This window comes from Falco punctatus (assembly GCF_963210335.1).
Source record: "Falco punctatus genome assembly, chromosome: 1".
NCBI classification, from domain to species: domain Eukaryota; kingdom Metazoa; phylum Chordata; class Aves; order Falconiformes; family Falconidae; genus Falco; species Falco punctatus.
The window spans coordinates 3,874,264-3,895,487 of NC_137580.1; the positions used below are offsets into that span (position 1 = coordinate 3,874,264).

Sequence of the window (21,224 nt, forward strand, 5' to 3'; positions counted from 1 at the left end):
CTAATATTTTATGATACATGTAACTGGTCCTGGGGAAGAGTTTCTCTCACATCTGGACCCTGGGCTACCAAACCATGTGTCCGTTGTATTTATGTACAAAATCCTTAATTTCTTCCATAACCCAGTGGGATACAGCAATCAGATACTGCGTTAATGTTTACAATTCTCTGAGAAATCAAAATGGGAGTTTAAGAGGAAAAATGTTTTTACAATAAGCCACACCATCCGAATTCTGGGATCTAGGCTGGCTTAGCTATTTCAGACATCTCAGCCATATCCCATAAACTGCATCTTGGTTGGTGTTTAGTTATAGGGAAAGAGCATTTTGTGCTCATTTGTTTGGACTTTGAGGAGTCTCTTTGTCCTGTTGAAAGCAGTTTTCTAGCCCAGTGGCAAAACTTTTAAAGTTGATAGCTCTCTTACTGTTCAGTACACATTTTTTTAAGTGTTTCAAAAGGGCTGCGTTATTTTTCCTGATGCTTTTTTCCCAGCAGAGTTATCCTGAGCCAAGGCAACGACACACAGTTTCTCTGGCCTGGCAGAGCTCCTTATCTCCCGTTATTAACAGGAGAAGATCACATGTAACGGCCTTTGCCGTGCTTGGGTAGCTGGATTTCCCGTGCATGTAGGGTGTGTGTTGTCATATGTATGTGAACAGTTCTGCTCTAAGTTGTTTGCTTCTAGTTGCCATCTCTCCCAGGTTTGTGGGCAGAGGGCAGGCTGTATGAACTGCTGCAGAGGTGGCAGCACTCCTCTGCTGCCGTCACCTCCCGTCACATTGACCCCGCGAGTGCCCACGTCAGCGGAGCAGGTCTTTGAGGGAATATAGCGGCTGAGAAAAGGTGCTGTTACTGCTGGACCGGTTTGTCAAATCTGCAACCTCCTCCAGAAATAAAGGGGCTTTGGCAACAGGCCAGAAGCTGGATAAGTTGCCCTGGTAGCGTGCAGGTTGGGTACACTGACCTCAGCCAAGAATGGGTGCTTAAAAACCATAACGCCCCAAGCAGCATTCAGTTGTAAATTGTTACAGCGCGGCTCCAGTCAATCTTCTCTCTCCTTGTACCGTGTCCCGCTGGTTTAGTTTAGTAACATCGGTGTACGTGTTTGTGCTTTCTTTGCAGCCTGTCAGCTAGTACGTTATCTGTGTCTTCAGGGAGCAGTTTGGGATCTCTGGCATCCAGCCGGGGATCTCTCAACACATCAAGCAGAGGGTCGCTAAACTCGCTCAGCTCCACGGATCTCTACTATAACCAAGGCGATCAGATAACAGATTTGGACTATCTGTATAAACTTGACTTCATGTTGCAAGAAAAAAGTGGTTACATTCCTTCGGGGCCGATCACTACCATTCACGAAAATGAAGTGGTCGGTTCCCATGGGAGACTGGGTTACAGTGACTCTCCTTCAGCTGCAGACCATCCCAAATTGACTGAACCTCCCAAATCTGTGACATCACTGTCTTCCAGATCCTCGCTGTCCTCCTTGTCCCCCCCAGGGTCCCCTTTGGTTTTAGAAGCTGCATTTTCGGTGTCGGCTCAAAATTCCCCTCTGCATCACCTCGCGACGGACTTTGAAGACTGTGACCTTCTGGGTGACTTTGCAGGCATTAGTCTCTGTGAGAACCAAATATTATTGGACTCTGAAGCCAGAGCAGCATCTCGGATTTCTACAGATGATAAAGATCTTAATGAAGGCATTAGGCAGCCTCTGCCTTCTCTACATGAAGGAAGTTCAGGTAATAAAAAAAATCTAATATCGCATATACATGTAACGGGAAATTTTGGAACTTAACGGCTGGCTTTTGCACAGGGAGGTACCTCACGTAGCTGAAGACTGCCTGGGTCAGCACACGTTTGCCATGGTGGGCAGTCAGACATTTTGAGGGACATTACGTAACTTCTAGTTTTGGCTGCGGAGAGGGATCACCCTGATTCCATCTGTTTTTCCATAGCCATCTCAGAAGGCAAGTTCATGTACTGCAGGTCCTGTCATGAAAAAATAACAGAAGAACCTAATACTGGATCTTGAAGACACGAAGGATGCGTGGTGTTCCTAGGTTTTGTCAGGATGTGTGGGGATAGAGCAAAAATACCCTCCGGTGGCTTTTGGTAACTTGAAATCAGATGCTTTGTTTCTCACTGCAGAATAAGGTACAAACTGACATCCTCAGTAGAAGAGATTTCTGGACTTAGGAGTTGGAATTTTTATGTGTCTATGTATACCTAGTTATTTGAACCTGCTGTCGCTGAAAGATCTGCGGCTCATTTTTTATGTGAGTTGAGAAAGTGACCACATGCCATGTAAGTTACAGTGAGACTTTCCCCGTTATTAACATGGATTTCAAAGCTTTTAGCTTTTTATCCGAGTTAAAACAGAACTCCTAAGCTAGTCTAGGCTCCCCTGGCAGCCTGTGGGTAACTTCCAAAAGGATAAGTCATCTTGTCCTAAAGCATACTTCTCTTTAAGGAAGATGGGATGAATGACCCTGTAAGTTATTGAGGTATCCTTAGTAACTAGTTAAAGTTAACTTTGAGATGGCTGAATTAGGTGTAATGAATTCCACTTCTAGTCTGCATAAAAGCCGTGCAGCATACTTGGTTGTCTTATCTTGTCAAAGCCCTTGGCAGAGTCAGAACTTCAAAAATCCCAGCTGTCAAGAATTGACAGCTTGTCCTCAGGTCCTAGAGCGTTGCCTTTTGGTAGGATTGAAAGTACGTTGCGCTTTCTCTCACATTTACTGACTTTTTGTAGTGTTGTTCTGTGTCATTGTCTTTAAGTATACTGCAAACCATTTTTGTATTACGCCGTGACTCTTTTCCCAAGGAAAGAACGGAGAGAGCCAGATTTCTGCTAGCACTGGGCACTGGCCAGCCCTACTGGAAACCTTACCAGCACCCAGCATTCCCAGCTCCACGTTTCTGGTCCTGAGTTGATAGTGAAGATGCTAACCAATGTCAGTGTCTTTAGTGTCTTAGTTTCAACCTAGCTCTCTAGAGTGCTAGATTTGTTGCCAGGCTCTCCCTGTGCCTGGAGTTTGCCAGTTCTTAGTAGAAGTACCTAAACATGTTGATACATACGTATATCTTAATGAAAAAAAATTGCTTTTATAGGTCTGTAGACATAGATACCTCGAAGAATTGTTGTAACGTCTGTTGGTCAATTAGATCAGCTTACTGCAGCCCTGTAGTAATTTCAATATTGACCAGAGCAATGTGGCACCAGAAATGTATGGTATACGCAGGACAGGGTGGGAGTCCCCCCTCTGTTCAACTGTGCAGAAAGAAGAAAAGAAATTGACTGATGTCCCAATGGTCTGAACCTGTGAAATGGGAAGTGCAAGAATATGGAAGGGGATTTGGGGTGGAGGTGGGTCATTTTGTCCTTCGTCTTTTCAGTATAGTGGAACACAGTAGTTCTTTTGCTTTAGAGCCATATGTGAAAAATAATTACTTCTCCAGCCCGTATTGCAGCAGTATGTCCTTCCCAAATCAACCGCAACTTTTGGTCTGTCTGACTTTGCAATCTGGCTGCAACTCATCTAGTCTAAGAACTGAATTTAAAATGGCTTGGCATTTGGGAACACACAGGGCCATGAGGAATCAGAATTATTTGTTTTAAAAATTATTTCTTTAGACCGTTATTTTCAAAGGCATCATGTGGTTGTCTAACACTTTCGAGCTTTTTTTTTTTTTTTTTTTGAGGACCTGTAATTCTGGGTAGTGTCAGGGTGTCCTTTAATTCTGTAAGTAGTTACGGTTTTACAATACAAATTCATCCTGTGATTCTTTATGCTGCTACTTCCTCGTGTAGTGTCACATATAGGATACAAATGGTCTTTAAAACTGTATGAAGGCTGCCAAAGCAAGCACTCCAGTTTTGAAAAGCCAGATGTTAATTATGCTTCAGTACCTCTCGTTTCCACAGTAAGACGGGCCTCGTGGTGAGGCTTCAGTGCGTTAGCAGTGAGACACAGACCTGGGGTCGGTTCAGTATTTCTACTCCAATTTCATTCTTGGAGCTGCGATGCTGAATTGGGAAGGTTGTCAGCAAACTCAGCCAGAGGCATAAAACCTGCATGAGGAAAAATTTCAGCCCCCACACTCAAGTTTTACAAGACTACAAATGTGACAGCTGCTGAATCTTAACTTGGAGGGAGGTAAACGTGCCTGAAGACAGCGTAGCTGGTATTTTCATGTAATAATCTGCGTGGAGTCTTTAAATGCAGCGCTCACCTGCCTCTCTGTCTGTTTCTGACTTTTCTGTACAGGTGAACCATACAGATATTTGCTCCTCTGCACATGCCCCCGCTGTCAGAAACCAAGTTGGAATATTGTGTAGTTCTTCCACAGTCAGTCTCTGTCATTGTCAAAGTCAATTCAGGCTGCTGTGGTAATTCCTAAGGGTAATCAATAAATCATGTCATCACCTTCACCCCTCACGTGGTGGGGGGGAAGGGGAAGAGCACTTCATCATCAAGGAAAAAGCATTCTTACTGCCATAAATAAAAGCACAAATGCAGCAATCAGTCATCTAATCTGAAGCCTTAAATTTTAAACATCTTAACAAGATGTAAAGTCACGATTCGGGTGGGGATGATCATGCATACCAATATCCTCACCCCCTGTCAGATGAAAGTCCTGCGTGGCCCTCAGCTCGCTGTGCCGCGGAACGTGGCTTTCCGCGAGCGCTGCTGCTTCGCTGCGTGACGGTACCATGTGAATGCGAGTCGGAGATTAAGGCTAAATAGTAGTTGATAGTAAAGAGAGCTTGTAGCATAAAAAGGTTTTGATGATAGTAAACCAGAGGTGGGTTGTGTTTTTTTTTTATTTCTAGCAGTTAAATCGCTGGGTAGAGGGTGTGTGTCTGACTTCTGAATATTTCATGAACAGTAGGCAAGCGCTTTTCATGTAGCCAAAGTGTCAGTACAGTGCAGAATGTGAACGTGGCAAATACAGGTGTAAAGACCAAGATGACGAGAGTTAATAAGACAATGAAGGATAATAACTAGCTCAAGAGATACCGGTGATGAACTAGGTGTCTGTATCTCTGGGAAGAAGCAATAGCTGCACGTTACCGAGTTTATCAGTTTGGTTATAGCCCTAGCCAGACTACGTGGTGACAGCAGTACAGCCTCAGAATGTTGAATGATGTGAAACAAAACTACTCGGTGATGCTGAGTTAAGGGTCACCACTTTCAGCTTGACAACTTTCTAAACGATGCGCTTCTCTCTTTCTGACTATTTATCTCTTGGACTAATTTTCATTCTTCTTTCTTTCTGTAGGTGTTGGCTTACCGAGAAGAACAGCTGGTCACCTGCTCGAGGAGAAGACAGCTTGTGTATCTGCTGCCGTGTCCGATGAGTCTGTAGCTGGAGATAGTGGTGTATACGAAGCTTCTGTGAAACAGTAGGTTTGAGAAATAATGCAAGACTTCCCACCAAGAATTTAAATATATCTATAAGCAGTTACATGATACCGACATAAGTAGTTCGTCAGTCTTGCCATTTCCATAAATATTTTGTACTTTCATACTGAAAGGAAGGCACATTTACCAAACAGTGAAGGTTGATGGGTTTTTTTTTTAAGCTAATAAATTTGCATCAGTGTGCTTGTATAACTTGGTTGAGTGGCATTAATATGCTACCTTCTAATCTTGGTGAATTTTATTTATTTTATTTTTTCTTGCTAGGAGTGTTCCTAGGAGAAAAGCTAGATTTAAACTACACGGGTTCTGCCATGTGGCTGTATTAACTCTACTCAGAGTGACTCTTGTTACTCCTTGGGTTTTTAGGTACAATCTTCAGATTGCATAGGAGTTCTCTTTAATATTTTCTTTTTAAAAAAAGAGGTTATAGGAAAGATAAGAAAATCCTCAGTTGTAATGTTGATATAAAAATAATCCAGGTTAGGGGTTTAATGCTCATGCTTCACTGTGGTGAACAGGATGTAAGAAATGTATTTGCTGTTGCTTTTTGACAAGACGTAACTTCTACAGGATTCTGTGTACTAGTTTATACAGTATTGTCTGTTTTCTGGCAGTGAGAACAACGAACTTCAGACTGCATAATCAAGACTATGTCAAACTATAAGAGAAAGCAAAATCTTTCTTTATTTTTCACCTCAGTTTTGGCAAGTTGTTGACGCTAAGAATTTTTTTGTCCTTTTGAATATTGAGGGAGATGTTTTAGCAGGATGGTTACGAAGATGTAGACACATGTCTTCTGTTGCCAGCCTAAATGCCTTTCTGTTATGACAGGTAAAGGTGCATTATGTATCATAAATGGGTTTTATTGGCCTCTGATGAAATTACTTCTACTTGTCAAGCCTTTCAAAACTTAAAAGGTAATAAAAATAGATGAGACCAAATAAAAAGAAGCTCAAATACAAAAGGGACTTCTCCTGAAGTGATACACCACCCATTCGATCTGACCTTAGGTCATGGACCCGTATTTCACCCTGAACTCTGAATCCTAGTATTAGTTCACTCCAAGTCTTAAGTTAGACTTAATGCAACTTCTTAGGCTGAAATAAATTCCCATCTATTTAAAAACTCAACCTTCACTTGACTGAGTGGCTGTGACTGTATTTTCGTTCAATAAGCATTATTGCCTTTCCGTTTTGTTTCAGTTCTGAGCCACTGTGAGCAAAAACTTAGTCTTTGCTCTAGTTACAAGTCCAGTGGATAGAAATGAACAGACATTGGACCAAAAGCTGTGGATGTTCCGTGGAGCAAGTCTTTGGCTGTCCTCCAGCGACTGCAGGTGGTGGGGTGGGTGGAAAACAGAACAAGTTCCTGTTGTCTTCCTATAATTACTCAGGAAAAGAGGAAATGACAACAGTTGCATCCCCTGAGCCTGTGTACAAAAGGAAACTATTGCCATTTGTACAAGCTAAGATTTACAGGCTCTTTTTATTCCGTGGTAGCTCCAGGTGTGGGTACTCTTCATTATTACAGAGCAGGAAGTAGTGAAGAGGTAATGAGTGCCTATGTGTGACTCGCTTATGTTTAGTAAAAGTGTTTTTACGAGCACTGTGTATGGAATGACTTCCCACTTGTCAGTGTACTCCTAAAGTTACAGTCAGTGATTTCTGCTGTATGGGCCAGTCCTTTGTATTGAGTAATTTAAGGCAGGGGAGGAAATAAATTCACCCTATCAAATTAGCCATCAGAGAGGAAATGAATAGTAAAAAGCAACCCCCTAAATGCAGTCTTAAGATAATGCTGTCGTGTCTTCTGGGATGTCTGTGTCATTCTCCACACTTCCTACCTTGGCATTTTCTATCTTGATCTTGTTTATTGATCCCAACAGTCTAGTTTTAAAAATCAATGAAACACATTAATACCACATCCTCGCTCAAACCTCCCAGAAAATGACTGGAATTATTTTGCCACATGGATTCTCTGCAATTCCGTTCAATGCTAGAGTCGCTCCTCAGCTGCAAGGCTTGAGTTCCTTTGGTTCTTTGAATACTTCTGAAAACAGACTCAGAGGAAAGATGCTTCTTGCTTGCACAGAAGCCTATTTATTTTACAGAGCTGCTGCTTCTCAAATACTCTCCGAAGCCGTGTCACATGTGGCCTGATGTTTATGACAAATTTTAATTTCCAATTTCGTATTCGGGGGATAAAGAAGTACTAAGTATGTGTAGGAAGATGTCATGGGTTTTTCTGTTGCCTGTTAGCCTGGCCTGCTTCATTAATCATCCCGAGGCCTTTCCGATGCATTGCTGGAGTTGCCAAACCACCCAGGCAGCGACTGTCCCTAAAACAGGCATTGCTATTGTCTGGGCTCTGAAATTCTCGTTTGGAGTGCACACTGTAATTAAATCAGCCTGTTTAGGAGGATCTATATACATCCTGTATACACATGCCTGAATTATTGCCGAAAGCAAACTATGAATTTTTCTAAATCTGAATATTTGCCTGTTTGCCCTAGACCAAATGAAACCGAGGACACTGTATATAGTGAAGATGATGCAACGACTCTAGAGACTGCCCAGGTACAAATAGGACTCAGGTAAGTGACCAGCAGAGGGAATATATCTGTTCATACATAAATGCGAATAGTAAATTTCCCTCATGTTGTCCTTTCTTTAACAGATACGACCACAGCAATTCAAGTTTTGTGATCATCGTCGTACAGCTCAGAAATCTCCCAGCGTTTTCTGTCCCCCTTGGCTCTAGAGTGTAAGTCAAACAATCACTGAGCAGTAGTGTTGAAATAGGAGCGTATAATAATAAATGTACAAATTCTCCAAAGGAATGGGTTGATTTAATGCTTAACAGCACTGAAATATGTATAACACTTTTCAAACTGTAGTAATACTTCTACATAATCCAGCAACGCTGCAAGAGAAAAAAGTTATCAGGAAATTTGTATATTCCACTAAAGCGGAACAGAAAGGGTTTTTTAAAATAATGCTTTGTTTAGAGTTTTTAAATGTTCTGTAGCTTTGTGAGCGCAAAACAGCTATTCTGTAGTTACTAAAAACATGGATACTTTGCCATTCTTTCAACTCAGAACGTCACCGTTTTACATTTTTGTGGCATTTTGATGTAAAATGAAGTTAAAATAGGTACGTGTCTTCTAAGCAATCTTTTAAAGCTAAGAGGTAATTTGATAAATTGCAAGTGGACAAGCACAGCCACACTGAGATACGCCATCCCTAACAACTGCGGCTTGGAGGTCTGTTCAGAATTGGCTCTTGCGTTGAATTGGACCAACAGGAAAGGTCTAAAAGTAATTACAGTGGAAATCGTATGTAGGAAATGAACACAAATGTCTGAATAACAGAACGTTACCACTGAGGCTCTAATCCAAACCTCTCATCTGTACAAGTCAGTGCAGCTTGCCCTGGCTCCTTGGGGACCTTGTACTTCAGTGAGCTTTTTTGCAGATTGGAAAGGTTTCTTAAACTATTGAGAAGCTTAATAAGATTACTGTAGAACATAATTGATCCTTGGAAAATTTGGTTTTCTTGCTGCTTCCCTTCCCCCCCCCCCCCCCCCCCGCCCCCGTCACCTTGAATTTGATTGGCAGCTCAATAGGAAGGCCACTGAATATGGAAAGGATGTATAGAAATACAGGTCTGGGTGGTAGCTGGATTTTTCCATTTGTTTTTGTTTGGGTTTAATAGCAAACGGTTATCTACTACCATTCTTCCTTCTCTGACCTCCATCTTCCATCTTCCCCCTGCTGACCTTCCAAGTTCACTAGCATTTAGCACAAGAATAGAGAAAAACTGTAGAAGAATAGTTTGACACAACTGAGAGGAAAAGTAGATGATGTAGAACATATTAAAAAAAAAAAAGTAAACAAAATGTTCAGTAAGATAAAGGTAGGTCATAGCTGGCATCTTTTTAGGAATTAAAGAATGAGGTTGTAATTAGTAGTCAAGTGCCTTCAGTGCAGAAGTCCAGACCTGCTGCTGCTAAAAAGATTTAATAAAACTAGAGCTACGCAAAACAAGGAGGAGAAGGGACAGGGTAAAGGAAGGACCTTTCAAGCAGCATTTCTTCTGTCACTTGCCATTGTGTACCTATATGTATATACTGCACATACGTAAAATGGTAAAAATTGGGTCTGGAAAGCAATGCTATGTTATAACTGTATTTTCTAGAACATCAAATTGGATAGATTAGTACCGTATTGAACCTTCACACACAGAGGAATAGATCTGACATGAGGTCATACTGATTGATACCTGTTTCCATGCTGTTTGTAAAAGCTGTTCACTTCTAGAGTAGGTAGAGCCTAGCTGAATACTAATTATTTGTGTCAAGATCATTTTTTCATCGGTTTAGAAGTCACAGGTTTGTCACAGCAAAATCTGAGGCATTGGTTGACTTTTTAACTTTTTTAATTAAAATGAAAGTAAGCACTCTTGTAAAACAAAGCCAGTGAACAATTTGTCTTTTAGTTTTCTGTTTACCCTTCATTCTGGCCTGATGCCAATAAATTGGCTAACAGTTATTAAAAGAAAGGTCCAATGAACCACTTTTTAAACATACTTTTAATATACTTTCTCTTCTATTCCTACCTCTTTTCTAAATGTTTCCTAATTGCTTAAGCTGTATAAATGGCTGTTTTCAGTAGACCATGCAAATGGCTCACCTACATTGATGTGAACACGGCAGCAGCGTTACGGGAATTACGTGACACTACCACTCACTGTGGGACTGGTCTGTCAAGGCTGGGTACCTGCGATCCAGGTTATACCTGCAAACCAAACAATTCTTATTCTTTCTCCGAAGAAGCTCGACATAATTGGGGAATTAAAGGCTATGCCCAAATTCAAAGAACAAAATCAAATTTCTCACCGACCTGATTTATTAATTTATTAATCTATACCTCACAGACCTGGTTTGATTAATGTAAAACTAGGTTTTTAATAATAATAACAGTATGTACAAAGTCATTACCAGAAAATATAGCAATAGTACTATAATTTGGGGGAGAACGCGTTTCTTTCCAGAATAATTTTCCTTGGCCCACTTTCTCTTCTTGCTTTTAGCTAGCTTCATCGCATTCTGTAGTGAATGTCAATTATATTTAAAGCAAATACCAGAAACAGACTAATGCGTAGGCACTGAAAAGATGTAAAACAATTACTGTGCTCGTTCACGTGTATGAGAAGCTGTGCAGTAGGTAAATAACATTACAAATTGCATTAGGAATGTCTTTACTTTATCAAGCTCCAGCTAAAGTGAGACCTGCAAGTTAGCTAGTATTACCTTTATCCACATAATATCCGTTCATACTCGTTCCATAAAAAGAATGCAGCTGCATAATAATTTAAAGTTATTCCCTGTGCTTAGACTTAGGCTTGCAAGATGCATTCTGCTGAATCTCACTTATATATTACAAACTGATCTTAAGCAGCTGTGGCCCTAGCTATTTTCTTCCTCATCTTCCTCAGTTTTCTGGTTTCTTTGGAGGTTTTGTTCTGTTTGTTTCTTGAAAAGACTGAGACATCAATTCTTCTTAGTGCTGCTCGCATCGTTCGAAGAGTTTAATTTTTACATCCACCCAAATTTTTCTCATTTTTTTAATTAACATGAAGATCGTGTTTCCTCCCATCTGTGACATGATCTTCAGTGTTCACAGTACTAAACCGGAGGGTAAATTTGGATAGAGACAGAAATAGCTATCCCTCTTGCTACTACCTTCCCAGGCACAGAAATTTCTTTTTGGGAAATGTTTCTGCAGGAGGAGGAGGAGTTTCTCACTTCTCTTTTTCAGCCCTTTTCCATTCCACCTCTGATTTGTTGCTGTTTAATTTTCCTGCTGTGCAGTCCTGTAGCTGATGGGGTCAACTTCTGTAATGCATCACCAGCAAGTGACAGTTTAAATACAGGTGAAGTTTTTGGGTTTGTTTCTGGCAGGTATATTAGAGTAGCAGTACTTCCATCCTCAACTGATATCAGCTGTCTGTTCCGCACAAAAGTTCATCCTGCCATGGAAACCATATTGTTCAATGAGATACTCAGAGTGGCCATTTCCCAAGTCACGCTGCTACAGAAGACGCTGAGAGTAGACGTTTGTGCCGTCAGTAGAAGTCGTCGGGAGGAATGCTTGGTATGCAGTTTTATTTCTGACACCTTTGGGCATGCATTTGTTTGTGATGTCCCCTCTGGATGGTCAAGGCACTAAAATTCCACAGTACTTGGAGACAAACTGAAGCGTAGCTTGGTTGTCGCTTAGTACTTAATACCACCTTTCTCTGAAATTCCTGATGCAGAATCTAATCCTGGATGGAACTTTTAAGGAGGTGTTTTGATACTTCTAACGCTGCATTAACTTCACCCTTTAATTACAGATTTCTATTCCATCTTTACAGTTTTATGTATTAAAAAACCCATAAACTGCATTGCAATGTTACTCTAACCCTAGAATTTAAAGTAAAAGGTGAATGAGAGCCACAGTATGTCAAAAAAAAAAAAAAAAAAAAAAAAAGCAAACCTTTATTGGCACAACTCGTCACAAAGAACAAACCAAATTACATTTTTACACATTGCTGGAATTATATGATGTTGAACTTTTTAGTTTTTATGATCTATAGAAATGATAAAAAGGCATGACATTCTAGACCAGCCTATTGGAAACCGGCACTTTTTAGATTTTGTTAATTGTAGTCATCACCTAATTAGCCATGCTTCATTTACATTCACATTGCTTTTGCGTGGTCTGGTACAACTCAGTTTAGTCTTTTACCATGAGTTGCCTTAGCACAGTGAGATTTTTAGTTACAACACCCTGGAATCTGGTGGGGTTTTCATCAACTCCAACTACCGGGAACAGCCTCTCACTTTCAAAAATGTAGAAGTTAATTCCTGGGGAATACGTTGGCCTTTTTCAATAGGTAAGGGTTTTCGCCTCAGGTAAGGGAAGGGCAGTAGAACAAAAATGCAATAGAATGCAGGCTGCAAAGGTGAAGGAAAAACCTCAACAACAAAAAAACCGACCACTGGGTTAACTGTGGTTAACCACATATGGGTTAATCCCAAGGCCAAAAGAAAGAGCTGGGAGTCCCACCCCCAGCAGAAAGCCCTGGGCAACATGACCAGAGTCTTGACAGGAGCCACCTACGCAGCCCGGTAGCTGTGAAGACCATTTGCTTTGCCAAAGAACAGAGTATTTTAATCTCCGAGGCACAGCCCCAACACAAGTACTTCATAACTTTTCCCCCAGTGCCAACTCGGTGGATATCAGCGCTTGTCCAGATGAAAAGGTTTCTTAATCTCTTTCCTGACTTTTCATCTGCTTCTTCACTGGTTAGAGCAAACAAGGTCATCTGTTATTGTTTGCTGTATTGATGATTTTTGTGGTGGAACCACTGAAAAATTGACTGAAACTTGCTGCTCCGTGAGTTGATGCTGCAGGTTTCATTGACACGGTTTTTCATTATTGGATGCTGTAGAAAGCAGACACGTGTGTTACAGTGATGTAGAGGGTTAGGGGTGTGTGCATGTGGGGAGAAATTCTGCAGGCTGAAATAAAGGATGGCAGAATAGGCAATATGAAGGAGCTTTCCATGTACTTCTATTTATTTTAACTAGGGAAATAGAAAACTGTCCAGTTAAAAAGGGAATTAAGATTCATGTCAAATTCGCGCTGCCTATTTTACATGATAAATATTGTAGAATTTGTTTTCAGCTGTTCTGCAGGAAATAAAACAAATTTAAACAATTTTCTTCCCCCTTCTTATTTTGTGCAGGCTGGGACTCAGATCAGTCTGGCAGATTTATCGTTTTCTGATGAGATTTGTACTCTGTGGTACAACCTGTTGCCTTGCAAGCAAATTCCTGGCAAAAAAAACAAAGAACAAAACGAAGAATCCGTGTTTCTCTTAACCAAGCAGTCACTGGACTCTTTGGACTTGGTGAGCAATGTGTCGGCTATTACTGTAATAGCAAGAAAAAAGCCACAGATTCTAATTGTGCCATTGCCCTGTGGTTATTTGAATAAATGAATTTTCCTCCCTTGAAGGTCCCAAGCCCTGTTGTCTTGCAGGCGCTTCTGCCTGTAGTGACTTTGTGCCTGAGTGGGTCCGGATTTGTTAGCAGGTATGGATAGGGAGGGCTGATGCTTCTTAGTGGGATTCAAAACTGCACTCTAATTTGAAATGCTTAAGCTGTGTTTCACTTTAGAAAGAATGTTATTGAAGAGCTTCCTTAATTTTTCCATTTATTTTCATAAGCCCACATTAAAAATTGCTATTTATTAATTATTTGAATTTGCATACTTAGCATTTTCAGTGCAGTGGCTTTAAGTGTGCATCACCTTCTTAAAAGAACGATGTTAAAAAATGTAACTTTTAAGAACCAACATTTTATTACATAGGGATATTAGAAGTATGAGGAGAGACTAGACGTTAAAGGATGACAGGAGCATATCTGATTGCAGTATTGTTTTACAAACAATCTATTTTTGACGGAGAACAATCAGTTAATGTGCTATGCATTGACAGTTCAAACCCCTTATACTTGTGAGCTGAGTCATGTTTTTGCTGGTGCCGGGGACCAGCAGGGTAATGCAGCTCTTGCAAGAGTTGTTTGGGTTTTTTTTCTCTGTGTTGTGTATCACTCAATTCTGTTTTCATCTCTTTTGTGAGCAGGATGCTGTGTCAGCTCTGCTAGAGAGGACATCTGCTGAGCTGGAAGCAGTAGAACAAGAGCTGGCTGAAGACGAGGAGGAGGAGGAACAAGAGCAAAGGGGCTCTGAGGAAGACTGGTAAAGCCACTTCTCCTCCCTCTCTGTTCATGCCTGAATGATTCCACTTATTCCTCCTATTCTTAGACAAATGAAAGAGCTGTACTTTTGGAGGAGTCCATAAGCACATAGAATGGTTTGGGTTGGAAGGGACCTTTAAAGATCATCTAGTTCCAACCCCCTGCCATGGGCAGGGACACCTTCCACCAGACCAGGCTGCTCCCAGCCCCATCCAGCCTGGCCTGGGACACTGCCAGGGATGGGGCACCCACAGCTGCTCTGGGCAGCCTGGGCCAGTGCCTCACCACCACTGGAACTGGGGTGAGGTCTTGTTCCCTTGTGCGGTCAATTCAGTCACCTTCTTTTAGGTTGACAAATGTCTTGGCTGCTCTGTTAACTCCTACGGTTGATGCTCCTGCATTCCGTATACATCTTCCAGTGAAACCACTTGAGGAGGCTGAGCCACTGGAAGCGTACCAGAATGTCTTGTATCAAGCATTAGTTGCATTAACTATAATAAGCAACTAATAGGATTTGAGGAAGGCTGCAGAGTCAGTGTGTGTGCTTCCAGTGATGGTCTTGTTTTTGAAGAAGTTGTGAGCTTTCTCAAGAAACAGATTTCTTGCTAAATTGCTGTGTTGAGTACTGTTCCTGTGCAATTTCTTAGCTGCAGCGTAGAAATGAATGCATGCTTTATTATGGTGGAAGGGGAGTCTTGCTCATTTGTTTTATGAATTTATTGCAACCCAAGTCCTTCAACATTGTCAACCTTCAGCTACTGAACATAGTGCAGTGTTGTCGTAATGACCTTGAAGGTAGCAGAGCTTGCTGGGTTTTACTGGAGCATATAATGAAGTGTGCTTCACAAGAACTTAACGGAAGCGTTTGGGTGATACTCTTGTTTGCCCTGTCAGGAAAACGCATCCGTTATGCTGGGTGAAGGCCTAGGCCTTCTGAAGTCTTCCTCTGGTGGGTGTTTTCAGTTTTACGAATAAACGTGGGCTGCTTCTGTTCATATAGGTTAGAAATGCTCGCAGAAGCCTCTGATGAAATTGTGGATGAAGAGGAAGATGGCATCAAGCTGGCAGCAGAAGGCAGCTGTGCTGAGGACTTGGGGTTACTCGCTGACGCACCAGAAACGGATCACGAGAAGGACGGAGAGCCCAGTGACGAGGCCCAAGGAAGCCAGCAAGCTGCTGTAATGCGAACACTGGTGAATACCTTAAAACGCGCGTTCCTACGGTATCTTACTGCGGCCGCAGGTCTGGTTTTAAGCAGTTAATGCAGAATACTGCTGCATGGCCTTGGCCACGCACACACGTGCTGCACACTTGTCAGTATGGACTTTAATGAAATCGGGGCGGTCAGTTCTGAACTACAAAGAGGACACTTAGCAGACACGCTAGGCAGAACTCCCAAGTCAAAGACAATTAACTAAAAATGTGTTTCTTCACTTTTTTTTGTTGCGTAGGGAGAATATTCAAAACACAAGTGCAGTTCAGTAGCATCAGCTGGTACATACTTAAAATATTTTTGCACATCTGTTTTGTTGTTTCCTCTTTTTTCCTGATTCATCTGATAAACAGGGGGGAAAGATAGAACAGGGGTCAAGATCTTTAAACCAGTGAGGGGATTTGCTTGTTTCTTCTCTTTATTTTAGGGTGTGAAATACAAAAACTGGCTTAGCAGAGGAGGAAAGTTTAATCATAGAAAATTCCAAAATGTGTATCAAACGGTGTACTGTAGAACTACCCACACACTGTACATAAATTCTGATCCCATGTTCTTGTTAACTGTTTGCTTTAAATTATATTCCACCCTTCTGAAAGCACTTCTAGTAAGTTTTTAGTAAACGTATCCCTAACGTGGTAACACATACTCTAGAAATAAAGATTTGAAACCACCTTTCTGCATCTTAATGAAAACACTCTTGCATGCATTAAACCCACAGGTTCTGTAAAATAGCAAAGGTAAAAAGGCAAAGAATGACATCTCGTTCCTTCAAGTTTGTGACGATACAGAAGTTCAACACCTCAGTGGACTTGCTGGAAACTGTAATTAACTTCCAATTAATGTGGCAAGATGCCAAATGAGCTAAGGTCATGGTATAAAAGGACTGACAGTCTGCTGGGTAGCAAGCAAATACAGATCAAAGCCCTAACGCGGCAAGGGGAGCCACCAAGGACAACATCTGAAGGTTAGGCACGCACACAGGCGTTTTGCTAAGCCTGGGCTGGATGATCTGGACAGTGAGTGAAAGACATAGCAGACCTCGTTGGAGAGCCAGCCACAGCGTAGATCTCCGTGTGCCAGGTCCTCTCAGGGCTGCACTCGTGCTATTTAGGTCGTTGCATTTATCACCTGCACGTTGAAAACCGTGAACCTCCTTAAATTACCCAAGTTGAAGAAAATGCCCCAGTGCACATCAGTTACATCAGATGTGCCAGCTGCCGCGGTGCTTGCTCTAGCGCAGCTGTCAAGATGATTGCTGCATGTAAGCAAGCACAGGCTGCGCCACCCATGGGGGTGTCGGCCCCTGAGGCTCCCCGTGGCATGTGTGGGGCACCTGTAGTAGGCAGCAGGCCGTTCCGAGGGCCAGCAGCTAGCAAAATGTCTTTTCCCTGGGTTCACAAGGCTGGTGCAGCTCTGCAGATTGCCATAAAGCAGCCCTGCTGCTGGGGCCTGGGGGCTGCACGATGGTATGCGTGGAAGAACCTGGGCAATGTACGCTTCCCAGCTGCCCCTTTCCATGTGCACAGGCACCACCTGGAGCATCGCAGAACCTTGCTGTTCTCAAAATAAATCTAAACGCGTAACAGCAATAATAATGCCTGCAAATGGCAAAGCAAAACACTTGTTGCACTGTGGTTGCATCAGGACATTTGCAGGGCAACAAAGGCCTTTCTGCAAAAGCTTTGGTTTGGTTTTCCTGGATACAGAGATGACCTTCAAAGACTTTCCACACAGTTAAGCATTTTGGGAATTCTGTGTTTATTTCCTTAGCATAGCTTCTCTGTATGTGCAAGACGCTTTTTGCTGCTGCTGGTTTTCCATCTGCCACAAGGTAACAAAAAAGCTCGTAAAATCCAAAGGCACAAAAACTATGTGGTGGCACGTGTCTGGGTATAGTAGTTCTTATAAACTAAATTATTTTTCTTAGGTTGATAAAGAGACTAACACTGAGGAATCGGTTAACAAGAACGCAACAGTCCGACCCAAGGACAGAGCCAGCTGGAGCTCAAGACAGCGTCCCTTTGTCAGGAACAGCATGATAGTGCGCTCACAAACCTTCTCTCCAGGCGAGCGGAACCAATACATCTGTAGGGTAAGAGGAAAAACACTTGGAACGAAGAGCTATTAACTAAAGAGTCATTTAACTTCTTGGGAATGATGCATTAATGACAGTGAGTCATGTACCAATTTTCTCCGCGAGAGGCAGAGCCTGTGCTTTCTCGAGATCCTTTCTTTCCCTAACTGACCTGATGCATAGTAGAATTGACTTTCAGCAGAGTTGTGTACTCTTGCAAAACATCTTTGCTAGGGCAAAAATAGATCCTGTTGGAAAGAAGTAACACAGGTGCCTGTGCTGGCTGTCTGCAAAACGTGCATTTCCCTGCATGTCAGCAACTACAGCTCTCACACAGCAAAATAATTTGTTAAAACATAGAATAGAGTTCACTGTAAACTGCTGTTGCATTACCATATTTTAATAATGTAACCGTTTAAAGGTAACAGCGTGGAAAGAGCTCGGTCATCAATTTTAAATCTCATTTTGTATCTCAACTGGTTTTTGACCTGGGCAGCCCAAATCCTGTCGGAATTACATCTTTGAAAGATGTGTGAGCGCTGCCTAGGGGCTGAGTTTTAAACATGGCTGTGGCAACAAAGTTCTCCAGTCTTTCCAGATCTATGGTAGCAAGGGGCAAAAAAAAGAAAAATCTATTTACATTGTTAGCCTAGTTCCTGCTAAACTGTGAAAATCATGTGTTTAAAGATTTAAGCATGCATTACCAGCTCTGTAGATTTTATACTTACAGGCACCCTAGAAAAGGTAGTTTATTTTGAACTTTAGTTTCTAAGTTACTCACACAAGTGTGACTTTGTTAAAAAAATAATACTTGTGCTTTAATTCTTCTCCAGCTCAAATAGAGAGTGGTTGCCTTCATCATTTGGGAACATTAGAGTTGAGAACTTCTCTGTGATTCTTATTGGCCTAAAAAAAAATATTCTATAGTCAGTAGCTACATACTTAAATAACTATTCCATACACCCTTCAGAATGAAACACAGCAGATCGTTTTGAAACAATCTTTACGTAACTTGGATAGATTATTGGCAGAATTCAAAACCTAGCCTTCATCTTCATTCCTGTGCACTGGAAATCAGTTGTATTGGAAAAAAAAAAAAAAGAAAAAAAAAAAAGAAAAAAAAAAAAGCCTTAGCTTACTGTCTGTAGAGGTTGCTCTGACAGTTTAGTGAGTATAAACTCCTGAGGTTTTTGCATCTGGAAGGGCATTGGGCTTTTGTAGCTTTGACCATTGCTATGGACCTGCTGCCAGAAGCCAGAACCTTAATGAAACGGAATAAACCGTTCTTTCTCGTTCTCATTGCGTACAGTACTGCCTGGGAGTAAAGTACCCTAGGAGAAACCCACGTTTGCACGGATGCATCTCTTGCCGTTTCCGAACTGCTGGCAGCGTGCCGCCGGGGCTCAGGGGTGAGCGCCGCAGCTGCAGCCGAGGCCACGGAGAGGGCTGAACGGCGCGGGTCTCCCCAGTCCCAGTCCCCAGCTGGCACCGCAGGGGGTCCAGCCTTCCAGGCCTTGTGGTGCTACACTTAGAGGAGAGCACCCGCTGGATACGCTCCGGCTCTCCGCCGGCTGCTCTCTTTTCAGCAGAGATGGCCGAGCTTTAAGAAAGCACCTACTCGTGTGATGTTACAAAACACAGGAGGATTTTTGAGGCCTGAAGGACAGACCCAAAGTCTGTTAGTGCCTTTGAAAAATCTCCCTTGGAAAGTGCTTAAAGAACATCAGTGCTGATAGCCACCTGTGCGTATCCAGGGGTAGAGCTCCCAGCAGTGGCTCCGCAGTGAAAAGACAGATTTGTCTCTGGAGAGGTGTATTCGTACTGCAAGCGGTTGTATTTCTCTCCCGCAGCTCCCAGTCGGTTCTGTGTAAGCATGCTTCGGGGCTCTGGCTCTGGCTATTGAATTATTAGCAGAATGAGTCTTCCTTGTCTCACCTTTTCTGAGGAGGTGGAATAAATATTCTGCAGATAGATGCTTCTGTTCTCTCTGAAGGTTACCACCACATATGCTGATGCATCTAACAGTCAGCCTGCACTGATGTATGTGGAATTAATGCTATAATTAAGAAGAAACGACCGCTGCGCCGTGATGTGTATTTTTGAGAAGCAGGAAGTGCTTCTGAAGGAAGCTGTAGGCACACCTATACCTGTGACAAATAATAATAATAATACAAAAATACTGTTTATTGGACAGGTGCATGTCTACAGTAATTTACCTTCCCTGTAGTAAATTTGTTAAAAGCCTGCCCCAGGTAAATGAAATCCATAGTTTATAATCTGCAGCCAGGCTGATTTTGGCAGTACTTAATAACTATAGTTACCTTCCTTGCATTCTTAAAGAGTCAGCTTACTACTCATTTAGTAAGATCAACGGTTGTCTTGGTTTAGGAATAGAATTTTAGAGTAGGTGCTTATTCTACTTGAAAATTTTTTTACTTTATATTAAGAGTGACGTACATGTATATCAACACTGAGGTTTTCTAACTGGTTATATCAATACAGATTTTATTTGTATATGAAGATGCCTTATATCGCTGTTTGTTATGTACATTTTGGCAGTTGAATCGAAGTGACAGTGACAGCTCAACACTAGCCAAAAAGTCGCTCTTTGTGAGAAATGCCACAGAACGGCGGAGCCTAAGAGTTAAGCAGGTACGTGCTGCGTTACCTGGATATGGCTTAAAACAAAGCGTGGGGAGAGGAGTAACAACAACTTAAACGATATGTTTCATTTCAACTGTTTCAGCGAAAGCGATGCACGTACCACATGTAGTCCCGTGTAGTTTCAAGTTGAAATCTCAACACAGTGGTCTCAGTCCTACTTCGTTCCCCCCCCACCAAAGCTTACGTTGTTCCAGTTGTGGCTGAAGCAAGCAGCGAGACACTGGTGCTCAGCATCACGGCATTTACTGTTCAACTTCAGCTTGTTACAGTAGTCAAAGGGCTCTGGGTTAAATAAACCAAATACTGTGAAGTGACCCAAGATGGCTTACGCTGCAGAAAGGTCAACATCAGCAACAGCTGTTTTGAGCAAATTTTGGTGGAAATGCAAGGATTCAGATGCCCTTTTAAAGGGGATTTATTATTCTCCAAGAGTGTTTGAGTAGCAGAAGGACGGAAGGTTGTACTTCTCTCGTATGGAATTCTGTCCTGGTTTTGGCTGGGGTAGAGTTAGTTTTCTTCCTAGTAGCTGGCGCAGCACTGTGGTTTGGGTTTAGGATGAGAATAATGTCGATTTCACACTGATGGTTTTAGTTGTTGCCAAGTAGCGTTTACACTGAGTCAAGGATTTTTCAGCTTCTCCTGTCCTGCCAGCGAGAGAGCTGGAGGGGCACAAGAAGTTGGGAGGGGACAGAGCCGGCACCCCAGCTGACGCAGAGGGTGCTCCGTACCATATGACATCGTGCTCGGTGTAGATAAACTGGGGGGAAAGCTGGTGGGGAGCCACTGTTCAGGAACTGCCTGGGCATCGGTCGGTGGGTGGTGAGCAATTGTGCTGTGCATCATTTGCATTTTATTTATTTATTTGTTTGTTTTCTTCCTTTTTTGTGTTGCGTTAAACTGTCTTTCTCTCAACCCAGAGTTTTCTTGCTTACCCTTCGGATCCTCTCCCCCGTCCTGCTGGGCGAGGGGGGGTATGCGGCTGTGTGGTTTAGCTGCTGGCTGGGGTTAAACCATGACAAGTTCATTCTTACACCAGTTGA

The 21,224-nt window shown here is 42.2% G+C and overlaps 1 protein-coding gene across 3 annotated transcripts in view; it reads left to right on the forward strand.

Moving 5' to 3' along the window:
* The window catches only part of WWC2 (WW and C2 domain containing 2), a 105,340-nt gene that overhangs the window by 73,037 nt on the left and 11,079 nt on the right, over positions 1-21,224 (forward strand). The window contains exons 11-20 of one of the 3 annotated variants that reach the window (XM_080379284.1): positions 1,122-1,735; positions 5,283-5,406; positions 7,938-8,018; positions 8,102-8,188; positions 11,387-11,579; positions 13,219-13,383; positions 14,119-14,234; positions 15,234-15,426; positions 17,374-17,538; positions 20,080-20,172. In XM_080379284.1, the coding sequence (XP_080235410.1) occupies positions 1,122-1,735; positions 5,283-5,406; positions 7,938-8,018; positions 8,102-8,188; positions 11,387-11,579; positions 13,219-13,383; positions 14,119-14,234; positions 15,234-15,426; positions 17,374-17,538; positions 20,080-20,172 (1,831 nt within the window). The remainder of the gene's footprint in view (positions 1-1,121; positions 1,736-5,282; positions 5,407-7,937; positions 8,019-8,101; positions 8,189-11,386; positions 11,580-13,218; positions 13,384-14,118; positions 14,235-15,233; positions 15,427-17,373; positions 17,539-20,079; positions 20,173-21,224) is intronic. The other 2 variants (XM_080379285.1, XM_080379286.1) reach the window with 2 other exon arrangements.